Genomic DNA, 23,158 nt, shown 5'->3' on the forward strand with positions numbered 1-23,158 from the left:
ACCTAAGTTATGCTCCTTCCCATGCCCTCACCTCCATGGAGGGAGAAGTATTTCAAATGTGGGATGGGCCCACTATTTGATGCAGGTGATGAGACAGGAAAGTAGAAAGAGTGGCTACATAAGTCCTTTCTCTATCAAAGAGGATGATCTTCAAACTGAATGAGTGTAAAACAAGTAGATTTAAAGCTGGGCTTGGAGTCCAACCTGTTCTCAGTCTAGTGTTCTGAGTTCTTTCAGTACTAAAAAATAAAATCTATCTTTTTGTCATGTAAGCTAGAACTTCAACAACCATGATACTACTTGTACGTTTTCACTTTAAAGTTTGTCTCCCTAAGAATAATATGATAACTACAAAGGAATAGCTGTTAATTGGGGGCAACATCCTTAACTGATATTCAAATTCTACTTTGGAATGGTGATGATAGGGTGAAAAAACTACTGACCTTATTTGAAAATAAACAGGCAAGTTCCACTTATTATTGAAACTGTGATAGGCAGGATGCGACCTTAATCTTTTCACACTGGCCTGCGACCCACACTGCACTTCAAATCTTCTTACAAAATCCATACTTATGGTGTACTTCTAAAATAAGAACAAACAGAATTTAATTACCAGCAAACTAACCAGAATCCAGAACATGTGCTGCAAACTGTAATCAAGATAGAAAAGGTCAACACACAGAATCATAGTTCCCACAGCCAAGAGAGCCTGCAGAGATTCTCCTTCCTTGTCCCCTGCTTTCACATGAGGATATTAATGTCCAACATGGTTACGTGACATGCTCAAGATCTTCAGTGGCAATGCTCATTCTGAAACCCAGGTCTTCTAAATGACATGCTGAAGGTCTTCAATAGCAATAACTGTTCTGAATCCCAGGTATTTTAAGTTCAGTACTATTTAAATGGCAGCTCATATTCTAGGGCACCCTTAATCACCTAGTCCATTGAAATTGGAAGAGACAGTAGAGTAAGTGGTGTAATTCATCACTGCCTCTCAAAAATAAAGAAAAAAAAGGGGATGGGGTGGGGATAAATACAGAAAGAGAATCCAACCATGTGAGTAATCTCAGAATTTTTATAAATGAGAGTGAGTGAAAATTGACAGGGAATTAACAACATCAAGATCAGCAACTATCATTCATTTAGCATTTACCGTGTATGAACTGTGGCTAGAATTACGTTATTTTATTTGACCTACAGGACTACCCTACAAGGTAACTACTACTATTATCCCCATTTTACAGACGAAGGTTTCCCTTTCTGTTTAGGCTCAAAGAGAACTTGCCCACAAGACAGAGCTAGGTAGTAGAGGAGAAGCAGAAGAGCAGTCAGTGGATAGGGCAAAAATGTGGCTGTCATATGATGCACATTCCTTTCCCGGGTACTCAGTTATCCAGGTACCCCAGGATCTGTGAAGAACACCACTGGACTTACGCATACACTTCTCAATTAAGAGGGACTCAATTGCAGGTCACCAAACTATTAACTTAAATACGTTGATGTCTGTGCTTGAACAGGAATTTTAGTGCAGAGAAAACCAAAGGTTTTAAATTTTCTTTAGCTGGCTTTGACACTTATGAAATACCCTTAGTGTGGTCTAGGTTTGTAGAATTATTCCTCCTTTTGGGGATAAAATTATACTTCTGCATATAATAGCTGCTAAAGGAAACTTGGTGGCGCAAATCGTTAAGTGCTCGGCTGTTAACCAGAAGGTTGCTGGTTTGAACCTGAGTGGCTCTGTGGGACAAAGACCTGGCAATCTGCTTGTGTAAAGACTGCAGCTTAGGAAACCCTATGGGGCAATTCTTCATATGTTGCTGATATGAAGTCTATCATGTTCCCAGACTCCCCATACCTGTCCTGTGCCTCTCTATACTTTAAAAATTAAATAAGCAAATAGGCCAGGCAGATTAGAAAAAGAAGCAAATAAAAATTCTTGATGTGAAACATAACTAATATTGGAAACTCAGTGTACATGTGAAAAAGGAGTTTAGATACCACTGAAGAAGGAATTAGTGAACTGGAAGGCAGATCCAGATAAAATTATCTAGAATGCAGCACAGAGAGACAAATAAAAAATATAAAAGTGAATTTAAGAAACATGGAGGATATGGTTAGAAAGTTTAATCAAGAGCTCTAGGAGACAAAGAATAGAAGAGAAGCACAATTCAAGAGATAATGGATAAAAATGTTCTAGAATTGATAAAAGAAAACCCAACAAATTCCAAGTACAATAAATTAAAAAAAAAAAATTCACAATAGGCATGTCACAGTGAAACTTAGCACACTAAAGTCACAGCGATCTTAAAAACATCAAGAGAAAAAAGGCATTAGATGTAAAAGAACAATAGTCAGATTAACAGTTAATTTCTCAAAGCTCTAAGTGCTGAGAATTCTATATTCAGCCAAACTACCTTTCAAACATAAAGCAATAATAGTTATTTTCAGACAAACACAAACTAAGAGTTTATTATAAAAAAAGAAGTTTATTATCAATAGGACCTTATCAAAGAGTCTTCTAACAGATGAACTTTAGAAGGAAGGAAAATAATCCAAGAAGGAGGTCTGTTATGGATTGAATTGCGTCCCCCCAAAATGTGTGTCAAATTGGCTAGGCCATGATTCCCAGTATTCTGTGGTTGTCCAACATTTTGTGATCTGTTGTGATTAGCCTATGAGCTGTAAATCCTAACGTCTATGATGTTAATGAGGCAGAATTAGAGGCAGTTATGTTAATGAGGCAGAACTCAATCTACAGGTTTAGGCTGTATCTTGAGTCAATCTCTTTTGAGATATAAGGGAATCGAGCGGAGAGGAGAGGGACCTCATGCCACCATGAATGAAGAACCAGCAGGGGAGGGCATCCTTTGGACCTGGGGTCCCTGCACTAAGAAAACTCCTGGACCAGGTGAAGATTGATGACCAGTACCTTCCCTGAGAGCCAACGGAGAGAGAAAGCCTTCCCCTGGAGCTGGCACCCAGAATTCACACTTCCAGCCTCCTAGACTATGAGGGAATAAATTTCTCTTTGTTAAAGGCATCCAGTAGTGGTGTTTCTGTTACAGCAGCCCTAGATAACTAAGACAAGGTCTGACAGGGAAGAAGGAGCAGTAAGTAAAGGAAATGATAAACATGTGGGGTAATTCTAAGAAGATGATTACTATATAAGACAGTAAAAACAATGCCTAACCTTTCGGATAAAAAAATCAAAATAGAAATAAGACTCTAGAAATAACATATACTATGAAATGGGATGATTGGCCTTAAAGTATTCTAAGTTCTTTATATTGTTCAGGAGGAGGCTAAAGAACACCAATTAACTTTAGATTTTGTTAAACAACCTCTAAAATAGCCAGTTAAAAGATAGATATAAAAGGTATAACTTCCAAATCAGTAAAGGGGAAAACATAGGATAAAGGAGGAAAACATAGGACGAAGGAGGAAAACAAGTCCCCCAAAGTCCAAAAGATGAAAAAGGAAGGGAAGAAGGAAAGAAGAGAGGAAGAAAAATTTGGACAAATCAAAGTACAAAATAAGAGAATAGAAATGACCCCATCAGATCAGTAGTTAAAATCACTGTAAATTTAATAATAAACTAATTAAAAGACAATGATCATCATATTGGATTAAAAAAACAAGAACAAAAATCTAGGGAAGGAGGAGGGACACACAAGTAGTAAACAGGAGGGATGGAACTGGAATTCACGCCATCTAGCTCTAGAGTCTTTGTTCTTAACCATGATGCTAGTACTGCCTTAAAAAAAATGATATAATAGAGAACACGAATATGAATTTACTTTTGAAATATCAACCATGAAATCTTTTAAATCTTACTAAAAAAAAAAAATTTTTTTTTCCAGGAGGGAAATATTAGGGTCTCCTAATCTTTTATATCTTTTAAATGATAAAGAACATTTACATAGTACATTTAAAAATCCAAATCAATACTTTTTGTTTTCTTTCAAAACTAGACAATTTTATATAACTATATGATTACAGAGATATACAAACCTAATTTTTCATGGGACACAACTGCAAAGATACTGGCTTTTAATGGTCCTTAAAAATTGGATCCTTTTAAACAGGTGAGAAAATAACACACATATCTAGTCATGAATGTACCTAGATTAAATTACACTTTACATTCTAAAATTAAAATTATTTCTAAAAGTATTATAGACTACAACGTAGATATAACAATAAAGCAACTTACATTTTTATATTTAATGAACCACAGAACCAGGACCATTAAATAAAGAACACGATTATTCTATAGCCTCAGGCTAACAACTTAAAGAATCAAAATAATCAAGGTCAGTTACCTCATGAAATGCATCAGGGTTCCCAGGATTAAAAAGCGATGGCAATTTTTCTTCTAATCCTCGTACTATTTCTGGCCAGACAGAATTCACCAAAAAGTCATATCCAGGAACAGTATTGCTTTTCTCACTGTAAGAGAACAAAATTTTAGTCTGTGTATGTAGACTTTAAAAGTGGGGTGCTTGGCATGAGTTAAGGTGGCTGACCCAGACCTAAATTAGATTCCATTTTCGAATCAAACTGCAGCTTGACCTAGAAGCTTCTGCTTTTGCTGAAAAGGCAATTCAGCCTCTTGTAAAAGTTTAACTGCTTGTAACTCAAAAGGAGGACAACTTTAGTTTGTGCTGAGAATTGCTTGCTAAAAAATGTTTAAGAATGCTCACACAGAATGTTTGTCCTAGGAAAAATACTTTTAGTCAACACTGTCCCAGGGGGTTAGGAAATAAAATGGATAAAATAAAGATGAAGCCCTGCAGCTGTCTCACAACTCTAACTAGGATGAGGTAAATGCCAAACTCAGTTTTCATTCTAATTTACTGACTCCCTCATATCAGACTTCTTTCACTCACTGGGACCTTTGCTCTGTTTCCGCTTTTTGTAAATCTGTAAAAGTATAGCTTGTTACCTTAAGATAAGAGGCAGAGGCAAACATGCAGAAAGTTGACTCAATTGTTCCCCAGGATGTTGGCAAATAGATTTGCTGATGTTAAGAATGTCAGACATGTTCCAGGAGGTTAGAGATTAATGTTAGGTTAGAAATTTGTTACGTTAGAGATTACCGTTAAGAAAGTTTGTAGTTTGAGAAACCACTTGTAATTTTTGCCGTGTACTCTATCCCCCACCCCCCACCAGAAACCTTTGTTTGCTCCACCCGATAAAAGCCTCACTGCTCTCCCTGCAACTTGGAACACACCACAGTATCCTGCCTGGATTCAAGTGTGCGTTTCCCAGATTCAGGAATCCCTTTCTCTTTACCTCACGATAAAACTTTTCGTTTTCATTTCTAACAGAGTGCAAGTCTCGTGTTTCGCTACAAGTCAAATACACCATAATGTTTTCTTTACAAAGAACAAATTTTCACTGTGGTGCTTCTAGGTTCCTCAGCCTGAAACTTATTTTAATCTTTTTTAAAAACCGTATTAGTTTGTTTCTAGATCCAGATTTCTATTTTATTCCTTCCTTGATCTCAGTCTCACCTTGAACCTGACAAATTTTCTGAACCTGATTCTTATATCTATCACACAGGAGAGCAAGCTGGTGATTAAAATAAGACAAAAATACTGTATAAAATCATGTTGGTATAGTTTTTCTCCCACAATATTCTACCATTTTTACACTCTACCATGGAAAAGAAGCAGTCTAATATCACAAGAAAAGCAATCTTTGCACTTGACCTGAACACCGTTAAATTCTAATGCATTGTAAGTTATGCTCATATACTATTAATAGCTTTGTGATTATTTAAAAAAAAAAATTTTTTTTTCTTTAAAAAAAAAAAAAACCTCTAAAATCATTTCCAGCTCTAAAATTCTACGACTCATTTCATGTAAAATCTTGATCATGCTGATCTAAAACATATAACAGATTAATGATGTGTCTGTGTCCATGTTTTTATTTGCTTTTTTAAAGCACTGGATTCTAGATTTCTAATTAACAAATTAATTTTGTTAATTAGAGGCAGCATAGAGACAAACCAGGGATTCTGGAGTCAGACGACCTGGTTTCAAATTTGGGTCTTGGGCAAGTTAATTAACTTCTATGTGCTTTGGTTTATTAATCTTTAAAATGGGGATAATAACAATACCTACACCTCAGGGTTTACACCTCATGGTGCCATTATAAGGGTGTACATTTGTAAAGCACTTAGAATAGTGCCTAATATAGAGTAAGTGCTATGTAGAAATAAATAAGGAAGACTCCTTAAGTTTCTCCTGAACTTAAAGACTTATAAATATGTTTTAGCAAATGTCTCACTGATCTGCCCACTTTGGTTGCTGTATATTGAGTAAGTGGCTATATATTAAAACAATTTTCTAACGGTCTTATTTTAGCAAAATTGGGAGTTTTGTAGCCAAGTTGTCCTATCAATCAAATTGGGACTTCATATTTTGGTAAATATTAAAACAAAGGGAAAGAAGCTTTCATAATTTTCCTCCTTAGCAAACATTATCAAAGAAGCTTTGCTTCACTGTCTAGAAAGAGCTATCAAGTAATTTGATTACAGTTTGAAATGAGTACTGATAAAACATTACTGGTGTGGGTGGGGAAGGGCCGAAGAGGGAAGAGAAGATGCCTACTTTCCCTGTATCCATTTCCACATGTCATTACACACTTTCAATCATAATAAAAGCTGGTTATAATAAGATATCTGGGGAAGGAAAGAACAGAACAAAATGAGGATTTTAAACAAACCTACTCCTTGCTATCGACTGTCTTATGATCTGATATTTTAAAATTAACGGCAATAGTAAAAAATCTACTATCCAATTATTTTGCACATTAATGAGGCAGCAGACATAGTGGCAATGGCTGCTGAGGGTTGCTGCCCTCGAGGAGGGTCTCCAGGTGCCCTGGGGGAAGCTGGGCCACACTGCCCTGCTCCCTCCTGCTGGCAGGGGGCCATGTCCAGCTGCTGCGCAGGGCGGGCCTCCTCTGTGGACATGCAGGCAGCATGAGCCAGTGGACATCTGTTCTGGGTTCCTAGCTCTGACCCAGCCCAGGAGGAAGGTGAAATGGTTAAGCTGTGGGCCCTCCATTCAAACAGCCCGGCTTTATCCAGCTTTGTCTCCTCCAAGCCTCCTTCTCTGTGGAGGAAGAATCCATAACTGGACTTGTCACACTGATGAGCACATCAGTAAATCTTGGCTGTTATTATTTTATGATCATATTTTTGAAATTAAAAAAAAAAAAATCAGAAAAATGGGTGGTCTGAAAACAGAAAAAAAAATATCCTCTATTTTCACATAGTGTCGATTTTCACATAATGACCTCGTCTTTGGAACCTAACCATGTTGCTAAGTGAGGAGTGGGTGAACTACACTCAATATTAAAACACCAGATCTCCTCATCCCCAAAATAAATGTCTAATTAAAACCCCAAACAGAAAATTTAAAACCTGAAAGCTTAACGGTTATTTTAAAACACATACACATCCCAAAATAAAACTTCATTACCACTAAAATAAGGCACATAAAGTCCATCAGATGGCTAAGTAGAACACTTGATCCATATCCTCTAGATTACTCTTGAATGCTGCTGGTGTTGCCAGGTATCAAGGGTATCAAGGGAGATACGTGAAAGAGAGACAAGGACAGAGGATGCACCAAGCATTTAGACACCTGAAAGCAAGGGAAGGAAGCTCAGAGGTGCCCAACAGGTGCGACAGCATCATGAAGGGTCTTGCAGCAAGTGAAGATGACCTAATAAGGCACAACTTAGAGTGTTCACATTTCTGAGGCTTCTACACGAATTCTGACACACTGAAAACTGTGGAAAAGAACTTCGAAAGCTATGAAATTTGGCGCTTCGAGTCTAGCCTTGTGACATCTAATGACTGGTTGCTTCATAAGTGTGGTTTCTTTAATTTTACATCATGACTTCTACTTCACAAATTCTTACCCCAAACGCAAACCCAACTAAATCCTCATGATTACTAAATAAAAGTGGCAAAACTAGGCTTCACCTGAAATTGTACTGAGGAAACAGGAAGGATGCTTCAAAGGTCAAGCAGCATATTTATTACTCTAAAGATTTTCTTGAGGACAAAAATTCAAGGTCAGATATATTGTTTACTCCATGAAGACAGGCACCTTATTTGACTTTCTGTCATTCAGGATACATTAATTCTTTCATTTTGCAAACACTGATTAGGCTCTTGATATCTTTAAGACACTGTGCCAGGAGGTGGGGGATGATGTTGGCAGTGCAGGAGGTGATCATATTACTAGAAATTAGTCCTCAACAGAAGTAAAAGCAACATGTAATGGAATGCAAATGTAATATTAATGCTGGATGTGAGGATTAAGGATGGTCTCTTGAAGGAAGTGGTATTTGAGCTGAATGTGGAGTAACAGTTCAATGGGAAGGCAAAAGGAAGAGGAAGGGCAAGGAACAAGAAGGAAAACAGATACATACAAGGACGAGGTGTGTTTAGGAGGGACAAGTGGGACTATGTGTCTGGGGCACAAAATGTTATAGAGGGAAAGCTCTATGGTGAAGAATATTGGCGCCAGATCATGAAGGGTCTTAGAGGCTATACCAAAAAACCTGGATTTTCATCCTTAAGCAATTTAGAAGCTACTAAAGATTTCTGGAGAAGGAACGGTCTATGAATCTCAAAATTCCGGATAAATGTGATCATATGAAGGGTAGGTTGGAGAGGTGAGAGTCAGGAGGCGGGGATAACAGAGGCAGATCCTGTTACTCTGGACAAAAGAGGAACAGGCCTGGACTGGGTGGGGCAATGGCAGTGGTGAAAGGTAAGCGGGATATTTGTGAAACAGAATTGGAAAGCTGAAGAAATTGAATAAATGTAGGAAAGAAAAAAATTGAAGATGACCTTAATCACAATTAGTATAAAACTTATTAAACTTAATTAATAGACATATTATGACATTAGAAAAACAGAAGGAAACCAATTTGATTTCAAACCTGATAAAGGAAAAAGTGTAGAGAAGAAAAAGGTATAGGCTTTGGATTCAGCCTCAGCTTCATCTCTTACAGTTTCCTCATCTGCAAAACGTGGCTAATGCCAGCACTGTGGTAACAACCCTGTCCTTGTATGCCTCTGTGTCTTCCTTCTTGTTCCTTGCCCTTCCTGTTCCTTTTGCCTTCCTACTGAACTGTCACTCCATATGAAGCTTCCTTCAAGAGGCCATCCTTAATCCTCATATCCAGCCCTTATCATCACATCTGCACCATGGTAACAACTAAGAGAGAACGTACATGGCGTACCTGGTACATTCTGACGGTGAAGAATCACCAGTGTAGTTTATAGGCACAATCATTAACATGGAGGTGGGTTCTAAGCATAGTGATTTAAATTACCTTGAGATGGCTCCTCCTGTGACTTCTCGAAGAAGGCGGCAGTGGTGAGGAACAAAATCCAGAAGTTTATCATACATGATCTGAAGGCCATTTGGATGAGACTGAACAAACTGTTCCATAATCACCTATTAAAAGGAATATCATTTTTTAAAAGCAACTAAAACAGAAGTATTATTATATACTACACAGAAAAGAATAAAGAAAACCTTAAAAATGTTTCCTCATGCCCCTCTTCTACCAAATTGACATATTTTCTAGAATAGTAAGGTAAATAATATATCACACTCAGAACTAGCTCCTAGGATTAATGGGCACAGTTTTGACCCCGGAGCAGAAACAGGCTTAGGTGACAGAGAACTGGCCTGAAGCAGATGAACCAGACACATTCATCTGCTTCCCCTGGGAGCTGGGAAAGTAAAATAATACCTTTAGAAACAAGTTCAAATTAAACACATGATTCATGTAAAAATGGCATGGTGGGGGCATCTGGCCTTACCTAACTTCACGAAGGGGAGGAAAAATCATTATTAGCAACCACAGCCCAATGCTGATTCCTACGGGGCGGAGCTCAGACATGCCTCCTCTCCCCGCAACCTTGTTAACAACTCTGAGTCCAACCATCCCTCCCACCGCACTCTCTACTCTGTTGGGTTTGATAATTCACTGCAATGGCTACACAGAACTCACAGACCAAATTCATGATTATGGGGTTTATTAGGGAAGTGACAGGTTACAATTCAGGATCAGATACAACTCACAATATAGTTCTTTGATCAGGACAGCCTTTTCTCAGCTGTGCCTGCAGGCAGGCTTCTCCCTGGCCTTCAGCCTCTCAACCCCTTGGCCCCTCGGGCCTGTTGGGCTGGTTGACCTGTGTCCTCCTGCTCAGGCAAGTGTTAAAAAACTCTTTTAGCTCTGCCGATAAGTGCCTAGAGGCACCCCACTTTGCCAGCAAGCCTCTGCCTGGAGGTGCTCAGCTCTCTCGCTCCACGGGTCAGCAAGCCTAGCTCTACCATTAAGTGCCCAGAGGCATCCCACTCCACCAGTAAGCATCAGCCCAAAGGTGCTCTGCTCTCGTTTCATGGGTCCGCAAGCCCAGCTCCAGTGATAAGTGCCCAGGGGCACCCCACTCTGCCAACAAGCCTTCTGTCCAAAGGAGCTCAGCTCTCTTGCTCCGTGGGTTGGCAAGCCTAGCTTTGCCAAGGGCCTACAGGCACCTCACTCTGCCAGCAAGCCTCCTGCCCAAAGGTGCTCAGCTTTCTTGCTCCGTATACTGGGAAGCCCACTGCACCATTTCCCACTGGTCTCCTGGTTCTGCTGCCTCTGTTTCTCTGCTGCTGCTTCTCACCATCTCCACTGTCTTCTCTGTCTCCTGGGTCTAGGAGATTCTCAGCTCTGGAATCCCAGGTCCAAACGACACGTTCTACTCCTAGCTCTTCTTTCTTGGTGGTAGCGAGGTCCTCCTCTGCTCTGGGATTGGCTCTTATAAGCCTAGTGGGATGGCAAAACTGACTAATCCCCTCTTTAGGGTTTCATACATGTTATTTACATGGTCCCCACCCCCAAAAGGGTACCATGAACCTTATTTACATTATTAGCAAGCTATCCAATCCCCTTGATGGGCCACAAGCTCCTCTTTTGCATAGCTCCACCCAATCATTTGGTGGGAGTTACAAAGGATATGGCTAGAAGGGCCATATTAAGTAATTCACTGCACTGCAATTCCTCATTGCAATGACTTCTCAGTGTCTTGACCCTCACTTTTTCTTCTACCCTCAAGCACATCAGGGGAGGGTCTGAGATAGAGAGTGATGGTAGAAAATACATTTCATTTTCTTATTATTTTTTGTGATTAAGGTTGGGAGACAAGAAGGGATATAACAGGATGATAAGCACACAGGTTTAAATGAGATGTAGCCATGGTTCATTTCCTATGCTACTGAAACTTCAAATATTTCTTTAATTTAGCAGATCAGATTCAGCTCAGTGGGGAAAAAAGGCATAAATTAGTAACCAAATATTTACACTTACTCATAAAGTACATAATTTGTCTTTTTCACTTGCATCGAGACAGTTATGAAATGTAACAGCTACAAGAAGAGGGAGTTGATAGGTCATTGTAAGAACAGTGTGGTGGCAGCGTCACCTGACCTCCTTGTCTAACTTCACAAGGGAGAGAGTCATTATCAGCATCAACAGCCCACGGCTGGCTCCTATGAGGTGGAGGTCAGGCTCGCCTCCTCTCTCCAACCTTTTTTTTAAAAATTCTGACACCAGCCATACCGCCCACGACATTCTCTACTTCTCTGCTGTGTTTAAAAATTCACTGCAGTGGCCACAGAGAACTCGCAGCCGATACTCAGGATTACAGTGTTTATTAGCGAAGTAACAAGTTACAAGTCAGGATCAGAAATAACTCAGGATATAGTTCTTTGATCAGGACAGCCTCTTCTCAATCATGCCCACAGGCAGGCCTTTCTCTCGGGCCCTTGGCCCCTAGGCCCAGCCTCTGCACTGCTCAGGCAAGTGTTACAAATCTCTTTAGCTCTGTCAGTAAGTGCCCAGGGGCACCATGCTCCACCAGTAAGCCTCAGCCCAAAGGTGCTCAGCTCTCTTGCTCCATGAGTAGGCAAGCCTAGCTCTACTGACAAATGCCCGTAGGTATCCCACTCTGCCTCCTGCCAGAAGGCGCTCAGCTCTTTTGCTCCGCAGGTCAGCAAACTCACTGTAACTTCCTTACTCCTTCGGCCAGGAAGTCCACTACACCATCTCATGCTGGTCTCATTTCTGCTGCTGCTGGTTCTCTGCTGTGCTTGCCGCCACTTCTTGCCATTTTGTGCCACCTCCAGTAATACAGCTCTCTGCCTCCTGAGTCTAGGAGGTTCTCAGCACAGGGATCCCAGGTCTAAAGGGTGTGCTCCACTCCTAGCTTTCTCCTTGGTGGTAGTTCTCCCCCCCACCCCCGGCTCACTTCTCTCCTTTAATCTCTTGTAAGATAAAATGTGTCAATCAAATAAGGGTGTGACCTGAATAAAGGTAGTAAGGGTAGTGACTGGGATAAGGGTGATGACTTGAGTCACACTCTCTACGAAGGTGTTGACTCAAGATATACCCCAATCCTGCCTAATTAACATGACGGACAACTCATTCCCACATGGGACAAAAACTACAGGCATACTAAAACCAAACCAAACCCATTGCCGTGGAGTCAATTCCAACTCATGGAGACCTAGGAGCTAGAATTTATAAAAACTAAAAAAAATTTTTGACACAATACAAAATGGAGGATAATTACATCGGATCACAAAAAATGGAAGATAACGACATCATTATATAACTCTCAAACCACTAAAAATCATGGTCCAGCAATTTGACATATAACCCTAACCATCACAAGTTTCATACATTGGATTTCCATAATTCCACCTAATCATTATGTGAGAGTCACAAAGAGTACAGTAGAAAGGCCATATTACATAATTCACTGCACCACAGTCCTTTTTTTATATATAATTTTATTTTGTTGTTGTTCAGAATATACAGAGCAAAACATATACCAATTCAACAGTTCCTACAGTTTAGTGACTGACAGTAATTACACTCCGTGATATCTCACTTGTGTGACCATTCTCACTGCCCTTGAGTTGTTTCTCCCTTATTAACATAAACTCACTTCTCCCTAAGGGTCCTATCAAATCCTTAGAGTTGCTGTTGTCAATTTGATCCCCTATAGATAGTTTTTAAAAGAGCATAATGCTCAAGGCAGACTTTTTTACTAGTTAAACTAAACTACCGTGTGGTTTTAAGATGACTTCAGTGATATTTTTGGGTTAAGGCTTAAAGATTATCTCAGGGCAATAGTTTCGGGAGTTCATCCAACTTTAATGGCTCCAAGAAAATAGGATTCCATGAGAATTTTAAATTCTGTCTTGCATTTTCCCCTTTTGATCAGGATTCTTCTACAGAATCTTTGATTAAAATGTTTAGTAATGGTAGCCAGGCACCATTCAGTTCTTCTGGTCTCATGGTAAAGGAGGCAGTTGTTCATGGAAGCAAATAGCCACACATTCCATATCCTCCTCCTATTCCTGACTCTTCTTCTTCCTCTGTTGTTCCAGGCAAATAAAGACCAATTGTTGTGCCTTGGATGGCCGGGTGCAAGCTTTTAAGACCCTGGGCACTATGCAGAAAACTAGGACGTAGAATAGAAGCATTAAACACCTTATTAGGCCAATTAACATGATGTCCCATGAAACCATGACCTTAAATCTTCAAACCAAGAAATGAAATTCCACGAGATTTTTAATTATACATAAGCAGCCTCAACAGCTACTCTTTTTTTTCTGTCATTGTTATAAATATATGTATCACACAACTTTTGCCAAGTCAGCTTTTTACAGGTGTACAACTTATTGACAGCAACTGTAATGACTGGCTGTGTGACCCTGCCCTTAACCAATGTGGTATTTCCATGACTGTTAACCACCCCCCTTTCTTCCTCTTTCCCACCTCTGGTAATCACTAATGAACTTTGTTCTCTATACATTTGCCTTTTCTTACCTTTTTATATAAGTAAGGTTATACAATATTTGTCCTTCTGTGATTGACTTATTTCAGTCAGCATAATGTCTTCCAGCTCCATCCACATTGTAGCAAGGTCACTTATTTTTAGTAATTCTACCAAAGCTGAAATATTACAATTAATCACTAAATTTCATTTTTTTTATTGGGATTCAATTTTCCCCTTTAAACAACTTGAAGACTTTCATCAAGAAGGCAGGCTAACACACAAAAAGAAATTCTAAATGGATTAAGACCTTAATGTGCATATTAAAATCATGAAATTCTTAGAACAACAAACAGGGGCAACATTGTCAGGTCTAGCTTTCAACAATGGATTATCTAATATAATAACCAAAGCACAAATGGCAAAAAGCAAAATAAATAAATGGGACCTCATAAAAACTAAAACTTTTGTTCATGAAAAGACTTTACCGAAAAGTGAAAAGACAAGCTACTGACTGGGAGAATATCTTCAGGAACTACATATCCAACAAGAATTTAACAACCAAAATATACATAAAATTTCGACCACTTGACAAAGAAAAGACAAATAACCCAATCATAAAATGGGCAGAGAACTTGAATAGACATCTCACCAAAGAGGACACTGAAATGGCCACCAAACACATTAAAAGATGCTCAGCATCATTAGCCATCAAAAACAACCAAACCCAAACCTGTTACTGTCAAGTTGATTCTGAAATCAGAGAGGAGCAAATCAAAACCACAATGAAATGGCATTTCACTCGCACTAGGATGGCTAAGATTAAAAAAATAAATAAATAAATAAAAATAACAAATGCGGGGAAACTGGAACCCATATCCATTGCTGGTGGGGATGCAACATAGTACAGTTGTTGGGGAAAACAGTGTGGTGGTTCCTCAAAAAACTAAAAATAGAACTACCACACCTGTTGCCATTGAGTCAATTCTGACCCATAGCAACTCTATGACCCAGCAATTCCCCTCCTTGGTATATACCCAAAAGACTTGAAAGCAGAGACTCCAACAGAGACTTGTATACCAATGTTCACTGCAAGACTATTCACAAAATTCATTCAAAAGATGAAAACAAACAAAATGTGGTACATACATACATTGGAATACTACTCAGCCAGTAGGAGAAATGAAGTCTCGATACATGCTACAGTATGGATGGAGCTGGAAGACATTACACTGAGCGAAATAAGCCAATCACAAAAGGACAAATATTGTATGACCTCACTTACATAAAAAGAGACGAAAAGGCAAATGTATAGAGATCAAAGTTTATTAGTGGTTACAGGGGCGGGGGGGAATGAGAGTTAACAGTGATGGAAAAATTGCACTGATCAAGGGTAGGGTTGCACAGTTGATTATTGTAATTGCTGTCAATGACTTGTATACCTGTAAAAAGTTGAATTGGCAAAAGTTGTGTGACAGATATATTTACAACAATTAAAAAAAAAAGAATAGCTGCTGAGGCTGCTTATACACAACAAAACATTTCATGGGATTTGGTTCCTTGGTTTGGAGGTTTAGGGTCATCGTTTCATGGGACATCCCAGTAAACTGGCCTAATAACATGTTTAGTGTTTCTGTTCTACCTTCTAGTTGTTGCATAGGGTCTGGGCTTCTAAAAGTTTGCAAGTAGCCATCCAAGGTACAATTGGTTTCTACTCATATGGAGCAATTTTAGAAGGACAGTGAGGTATAAGATGAGGAAATGGAATGTGTGATAACTGCCTTCCTTACAATGAGTCCAGAGGAACTGGAAGGTATGCCTGGCTACCTTTACTTAATCAAAGATTCCAGTGAAGAATTCTGATTAAAAGGGGGAATATGCAGAACAGAATTTCAAATTCTCATGGACTCCAGACTTTCTGGAACCATGGAGGGTGGATGAACCCCTGAAACTACTGCCCTAAGATCATCTTTAAACCTTAAACCAAAAATATCCCTAGAGTCATCTTAAAACCAAACAATAGTTCAGCTTAACTAGTAAAGAATGTCTGCCTTGAGCACTGTGCTCTTTTAAGAACCATCTATATGGAAGAAAAAATAGGGACAACCCTAGGAGCCCTAATACAAGGCATAAACAGAATACAAAACATTACCAAAAATGATGAAGAGAAACCTGATAACTGGGAGCTCCTAAAAATCAAACACCTATGCTCATCTAAAGACTTCACCAAAAGAGTAAAAAGACCACCTACAGACTGGGAAAGAATTTTCAGCTATGACATCTCCGACCAGCACCTGATCTCTAAAATCTACATGATTCTGTCAAAACTCAACCACAAAAAGACAAACAACCCAATCAAGAAGTGGGCAAAGGATATGAACACATACTTCACTAAAGAAGATATTCAGGCAGCTAACAGATACATGAGAAAATGCTCTCAATCATTAGCCATTAGAGAAATGCAAATTAAAACTACGATGAGATTCCATCTCACTCCAACAAGGCTGGCATTAATCCAAAAAACACAAAATAATAAATGTTGGAGAGGCTGTGGAGAGATTGGAACTCTTATACACTGCTGGTGGGAATGTAAAACGGTACAACCACTTTGGAAATCTATCTGGCGTTATCTTAAACAGTTAGAAATAGAACTACCATACAACCCAGAAATCCCACTCCTCGGAATATACCCTAGAGAAACAAGAGCCTTCACACAAACAGATATATGCACACCCATGTTTACTGCAGCTCTGTTTACAACAGCAAAAAGCTGGAAGCAACCAAGGTGTCCATCAACGGATGAATGGGTAAATAAATTGTGGTATATTCACACAATGGAATACTACGCATCGATAAAGAACAGTGACGAATCTCTGAAACATTTCATAACATGGAGGAACCTGGAAGGCATTATGCTGAGCGAAATGAGTCAGAAGCAAAAGGACAAATATCGTATAAGACCACTATTATAAGATCTTGAGAAACAGTATAAACTGAGAAGAACACATACTTTTGTGGTTACGAGGGGGGGAGGGAGGGAGGGTGGGAGAGGGTTTTTTATTGATTAATTAGTAAATAAGAACTGCTTTAGGTGAAGGGAAGGACAACACTCAATACATGGAAGGTCAGCTCAGTTGGACTGGACCAAAAGCAAAGAAGTTTCCGGGATAAAATGAATGCTTCAAAGGTCAGCGGAGCAAGGGCGGGGGTTTGGGGACCATGGTTTAAGGGGACTTCTAAGTCAATTGGCAAAATAATTCTATTATGAAAACATTCTGCATCCCACTTTGAAATGTGGCGTCTGGGGTCTTAAATGCTAACACGCGGCCATCTAAGATGCATCTATTGGTCTCAACCCACCTGGAGCAAAGGAGAATGAAGAACACCAAGGTCACATGACAACTAAGAGCCCAAGAGACAGAAAGGGCCACAAGAACCAGAGACCTACATCATCTTGAGACCAGAAGAACTAGTTGCTGCCCGGCCACAATCGATGACTGCCCTGACAGGGAGCACAACAGAGAACCCCTGAGGGAGCAGGAGATCAGTGGGATGCAGACCCCAAATTCTCATAAAAAGACCATACTTAATGGTCTGGATGAGACTAGAGGAATCCCGGCGGCCATGGTCCCCAAACCTTCTGTTGGCACAGGACGGAAACCATCCCTGAGGACAATTCATCAGACATGAAAGGGACTGGACAGTGGGTGGGAGATAGATGCTGATGAAGAGTGAGCTAATAATATCAGGTGGACACTTGAGACTGTGTTGGCATCTCCTGTCTGGAGAGGGGATGGGAGGATAGAGAGATTCGGAAGCTGGCAAAATTGTCACGAAAGGAGAGACTGGAAGGGCTGACTCATTAGGGGAGAGCAAGTGGGAGTACGGAGTAAGATGTATGTAAACTTATATGTGACAGACTGCCTTGAATTGTAAACATTCACTTGAAGCTCAATAAAAGTTAATAAAAAAAAAGAACCATCTATATGGGATGAAATTAACAGCAACTCAAATGATTAGACAGGAATCTTAAGAGGCAGTGAATTTGTATTAAAGGGGTAGAAACAACTCAGAAAAGGACAGCGAGAATGGTTGCACAACTCAAAGAATGTAATCAAGGTCACTAAACTGTACATGTAGAAACTACTGAATTGGTGTACATTTTGCTGTTTATATTCTCAGCAACAAAAACAAAATTAAACAAACAAACAAAACAAATGGGAAATGGTCTGGGTTTTAATGCAATATCTTAAAACCTGATAATAAATTCCTTCAACAGAATTCTAAATGTGGCGGGGGGGGGGGGCGGTGGGAAACAGTCATGCTGAATATCAGCATTGACTGGACAGAAATAACAGTCACACTGACAGATGACTGGAAGAAAGTCTCAAAACACTGAGGATGGACTGTCACTTCTGTCAGTGTGACCCTGATGAAGCTGTCCTTTTCATATGTCAGAAATGGTCAAATGTCAGCAGTTTTAAATGGCACAACCGATATTCCGGCTGCTCAATGGCAAGTGAACGGTACTGGACAGCCACGTTCTGGATTAAGATGTTACTGTCAATTTGAACATAAAAGTCCTTCATTTTGAATATTGTTCCCTCCTATCTTCCTGCCCTGGCAAACTCCTCCATATACCTTCAAGGCTGGGCCAAATATCATGTATCCAGTGAAGATTTCTGGAATACCACTGTCTTCCTACTTAACGCACTTTTCTATGCTCACAGAGTTCTTTGTGCACACCTCCACCCAGGCACTTGTATGCTGTCATGTTGCCATCGGTTTAACTGCTTTATTCTGCTCACTAGACCAGTGGTCCAAAACTTTTTAAAAACAACTTTTTGAGGTATAATTTATATATTCTTGATAAAATTGACCTCAAAAACTTTGTTGCATATCTTTTTCACAGGCAAGACTCTTGCCCCCACTAAATTATGATGATGCCCAGCTAGAATCTACTTGAGGGTATGCCTAATGCCTGGCATGCTGATTGTAACCAAAAAGGAATCACCCCTTTCTTCCAAATGATACTGCGGTAACTATGATCATCTTTAAGGAAAGATCTCTACTATATTTATCTTATATCCTCACACCCAGCGAAGTGTCTCAGACATAGTATATGCTCTATAAACGTTTGCTGAATGAAAGCTTTGAGGTGCACATACCTCATCTATATATGGTTTCACTAGTACTTGACCGACTAATGCCTCTGCATCACGTGTCTTGTCGATTGTTGCATAAGTCCGCAAGCAGTGCCGTATTATATCAACGTTGGAAGTCTGAAGGCCTTCTAACAGGAGGCCTTCCAGGGATTGTTGTAACATGGCTGTAATGCCAGCTATACGCTGCAAGAAAAAAGAGATATGTAAAGAAAGCTCTAGTTGGAACAATTTCTAAAAATTCAAATATATACATAACAAGTCACTTACCCCAATAGAATATATATAAAATTAAAACATTAACATTTCCTGGGTGGTAACAATCCCCTTAATAGTAAATCTTCATTTTACCAGAGAAGAGTTCAGACAGAATTACTGAGTGAGAAAAAAGTTATTTTCCTCCTAAGCCTGAGGAAAATCTGATAAACACCATGGTTTTAAAGTCCAAAGGCTTCAGATACACTAAATCTGGCTATATCATATTATGTGTCAAGTTATGTGGAATTCAGGAAAAATTCTACTCTTATAGTTCAGAGAATGTGGCTGAGTCTCTATACTACATCTATAATGCAGAGCCCAAAAAACAAAAAGTAAAAGGACAAAAAATTGAAGGCTAGCTTAAAAATCCTGTAGACCAACAACTAATATCACAGGCAGCACTAAGTTAAACCAAGACTATTGTGCAAATTCCTGAACACCAAACTATGAGAACCCAGAAGAGCACTTACTGGTCTTACTTTGTCCAGAAGAGGCATGCCTTTGCTCTGAACAGCATGAAACTGTAACTGGTTAAATTCTGTGGCAATTCGCTCCAAAATCTGTCCAGTCAAAAGTGGGCTAGCAGGTACAACAATCAAAGAAATTTAATTCACAATCACAGGGTTTTTATTTCTAAAAGAACACATCATACAGGTCAGCAATGGTGACGCTCTAACACTGACTGTTTCCAAATCTTCAGACAGTGTTTTTCTATGAGCGTTCTGTTATGAGGTGAAATCTTAAAGCTATTTTTTTCTCTGGGCATCTTCTGAGCCATCAATCGATTCCTACTAGAAGCCATATGCATGGCATATTCTAGACGCAGTGGGGTGTAGTGACCCTGCCTGGCTCTGACCACGGGGCCCAGAAATAAGCAGGAGGGGGCTAGGTCAGTGTGGGGGCAATCACAGGGTCCCACCACCTTCTCCAAGCACTCCCATTTGTGACTTCTTCTTGACCTTTAACCTTCTTTCTCTCTCCCTTGCCCTACCCTATTATTCACACCGAGTGCTCTTCTACTTCTCTACCTGCCTAATTCTCCGTCCTTCTAAAATACCTCACTTTCGTCTCTTCAAGAAAATAAAACTGGCTTTTCAAATAGCAAAATCTGTTTTGTGGAAGCCCATTTTTTTACTTTTATTGTCACTATTTTATTTTATAAATTAATTATATTGTCTATTTCACCAAATACATTATAAACTTTCTATAGGTTAATAACTGTAATATACAGGAGACAGCTTGCTAAAACAGTTTATCCTCACCTTACACCAAAAGGAAATGTACTAGAGATAATCACTCACTATAAGAGGAGCCCTGGTGGTGCAGTGGTTAAGAGCTTGGCTGCAAACCAAAAGGTAGGCACTGTGAATCCACCAGCTGCTCCTTGGAAACCTTATGGGCAGCTCTACTCTGTCCTATAGGGTCGCTATGAGTTGGACTGACACTTTAAGAGGGGACTGAAAAAACCAGTCAGCCATCCAGGCAAGACAACCATAGTACACGATGCTTTCCCTCCCTTTTGAAGCCCTAATAAAAGCACAGCAAAGATACAAGACTTTAAAAAAAAGATCTCACTCAGAAGAAACAAGGATAATGCAAGGACTGAAAAATGATTTACAGGTGACTGCTAAAACTAAAAATTCAATTAAAGAGAAGATAAAGTTAAGACAATCTCCTAAAACACAGATCAAAAAACTAAACACAGAAAAAAGATCAAACATAAAGCCTAATTTGTGAGTCCAATATTCCATTGACAGAAGTGAAAGAATGGAATGAAGAGAAGAAGGGAGGGAGAAGAAAACAAGTAAGAAAAAATAACCAAAAGATAACTAAACTCAGGCACAGAAAAAATACATCCCTATTCGGTTATACAACGTTAATGGAAACCCTCGTGGCGTAGTGGTTAAGAGCTATGGCTGCTAACCACAAGGTCGGCAGTTTGAATCCACCAGGCGCTCCCTGGAAACCCTATGGGGCAGTTCTACTCTGTCCTATAGGGTTGCTATGAGTGGGAATTGACTCAATGGCAACTGGTTTGGTTTTTGGTTTACACAATGTTAATGGTCACCAACATGTCTAACACAGGGGACCGATATACACAGCTTTTCTAAAACATCAAATCAGTTGCTTTAAACATTTCTCTAAAAGCTACGTACTATATGAGGGTATCATAGGCGACAGAGACTTTATGAACAAGTACAAATGGCCTTTACTGAATTCAAATAATTAAGACACTTTCATTTAGAAAGAAATGACAATGGTTCACTACCTATACTACTACAATTTAACAACAAAGAGACAAACAATACCATTAAAAAATGGGCAAAGGATTTCAACAGACATTTCAAAGAAGATATACAAATGGCCAATAAGCACATCAAAACCATCATGAGATACCACTTCACACCTACTAGGATGGCTATGGTCAAAAACACAAAAAACAACAGGAGAAACTGTAACCCTCATCCATTGCTGGTGGAATTCCAAAATGGTGCAGCCACTGTAGAAAACGTTTGGTGGCTCCTCAAAGAGTCAAGCATAGAATTACCATATTATTATTTTAGCTGTACTCGAGTCCATTCTGACTTGTAGTGACCCCATGTGTGCAGAGCAGAACTGTGCCATAAGGTTTTCAAGCTGTAACCTTTCAAAAGCAGATTGCCAGGCCTATCATCTGAGGTACCTCTAGGTGGGTTCGCACTTCCAACCTTTTGGCTAGGAGTGGAGCTCTTAACCATTTGCGCCACCTAGGGACTCCTAGGGCTACCATAAACCGCCCCCCCACACAAAAAAGAACGAACCTGTTGCTATCAAGTTGATTCTCACTCATAATGACCCTATAGGGCAGAACAGAACTTCCCTATAGGGTTTCTAGGGAGCAGGTGGTAGATTCGAACTACCAACCTTTTGGTTAGCAGCTGAGCTCTTAACCACTGCACCACCACGACTCCAGAATTACCATACGACACAGCAATTCCACTCCTAAGTTATATATCTAAAAGAACTGAAAGCAGGAACACAAACAGATACTTAATACACCAATGTTCACTGCAGCACTATTCACAATAGCCAAAAGGTGGAAATAACCATCAAAGATGAATGGATAATAAAAAGTGTGCTACATCCATATAATGGAATATTTTATTTGACCATAATGAGACATGAAGTCCTGATACAAGTTACGATATGATGAACCATGAAAGCATTGTGCTAAGTGAAATAAGACAGATGCAAAAGGACAAATATGGTATGACCCCACTTAACATGAAATATCTAGAATAGGCAAATGTCTGGAGATCAAAATTCATTAGTAGTTATCAGGGGTGGAAGTGAGGGGGAAAGAGGGAGCCAGTGCTTAGAGGGCACCAAGCTTCTGTTAAGGGTGATGGAAAAACCTGGAAACAGATCGTAGTAACAGTTGCACAACATGATGAACATACTTTATGTCACCAAATTGTTCATGTAAAAGTGTTGATGGCAAATGTTTTGTTATATATTTTTTACTGCAATAAAAAATAATAATGGGATAAAGCCTATGAAACATTAAAGTCAACTATATTTTTAATAATTATAATGCCTTCTCATTGAGACTTAAAGTCATTCCTTTCTTGACAACCAAGTTGATGATTTCAGTTGATGCTACATTAGGAGAGTTCTGTTTTAAAAGAGTAAAGATGGTAGGAACTGGGTGGAGCTAGAATAGAAGTCTGTGGGTAACAGGATCAGTGAACTTAAGCACATCCTATACAGAAGGTGGACATAGGTTCACAAAAAGATGTACAAGATGGTTCACAGCAACACACTTTGCCTTATATCGGTTATTAATATCCATTCACCTCCCTTATTAATCTGATGCTCCTAGAGG

At 39.5% G+C, this 23,158-nt stretch overlaps 1 protein-coding gene across 2 annotated transcripts in view; it reads right to left on the bottom strand.

Annotated features, from left to right (window-relative positions):
* Window positions 1-23,158, bottom strand: part of COG2 (component of oligomeric golgi complex 2) — a 52,128-nt gene that overhangs the window by 15,400 nt on the left and 13,570 nt on the right. For both annotated transcript variants that reach the window (XR_007515316.1, XM_049868648.1), the window contains exons 6-10: window positions 19,764-19,872; window positions 19,042-19,221; window positions 9,367-9,491; window positions 4,323-4,449; window positions 444-583 (exon numbers count right to left, since the gene is read on the bottom strand). Coding sequence is in view for 1 of the 2 variants with exons in the window: in XM_049868648.1 (XP_049724605.1) it covers window positions 444-583; window positions 4,323-4,449; window positions 9,367-9,491; window positions 19,042-19,221; window positions 19,764-19,872 (681 nt within the window). In the remaining variant the exon portion in view is untranslated. The remainder of the gene's footprint in view (window positions 1-443; window positions 584-4,322; window positions 4,450-9,366; window positions 9,492-19,041; window positions 19,222-19,763; window positions 19,873-23,158) is intronic.

The sequence above is a fragment of the Elephas maximus genome, chromosome 24 (genome assembly GCF_024166365.1).
Source record: "Elephas maximus indicus isolate mEleMax1 chromosome 24, mEleMax1 primary haplotype, whole genome shotgun sequence".
NCBI lineage: Eukaryota > Metazoa > Chordata > Mammalia > Proboscidea > Elephantidae > Elephas > Elephas maximus.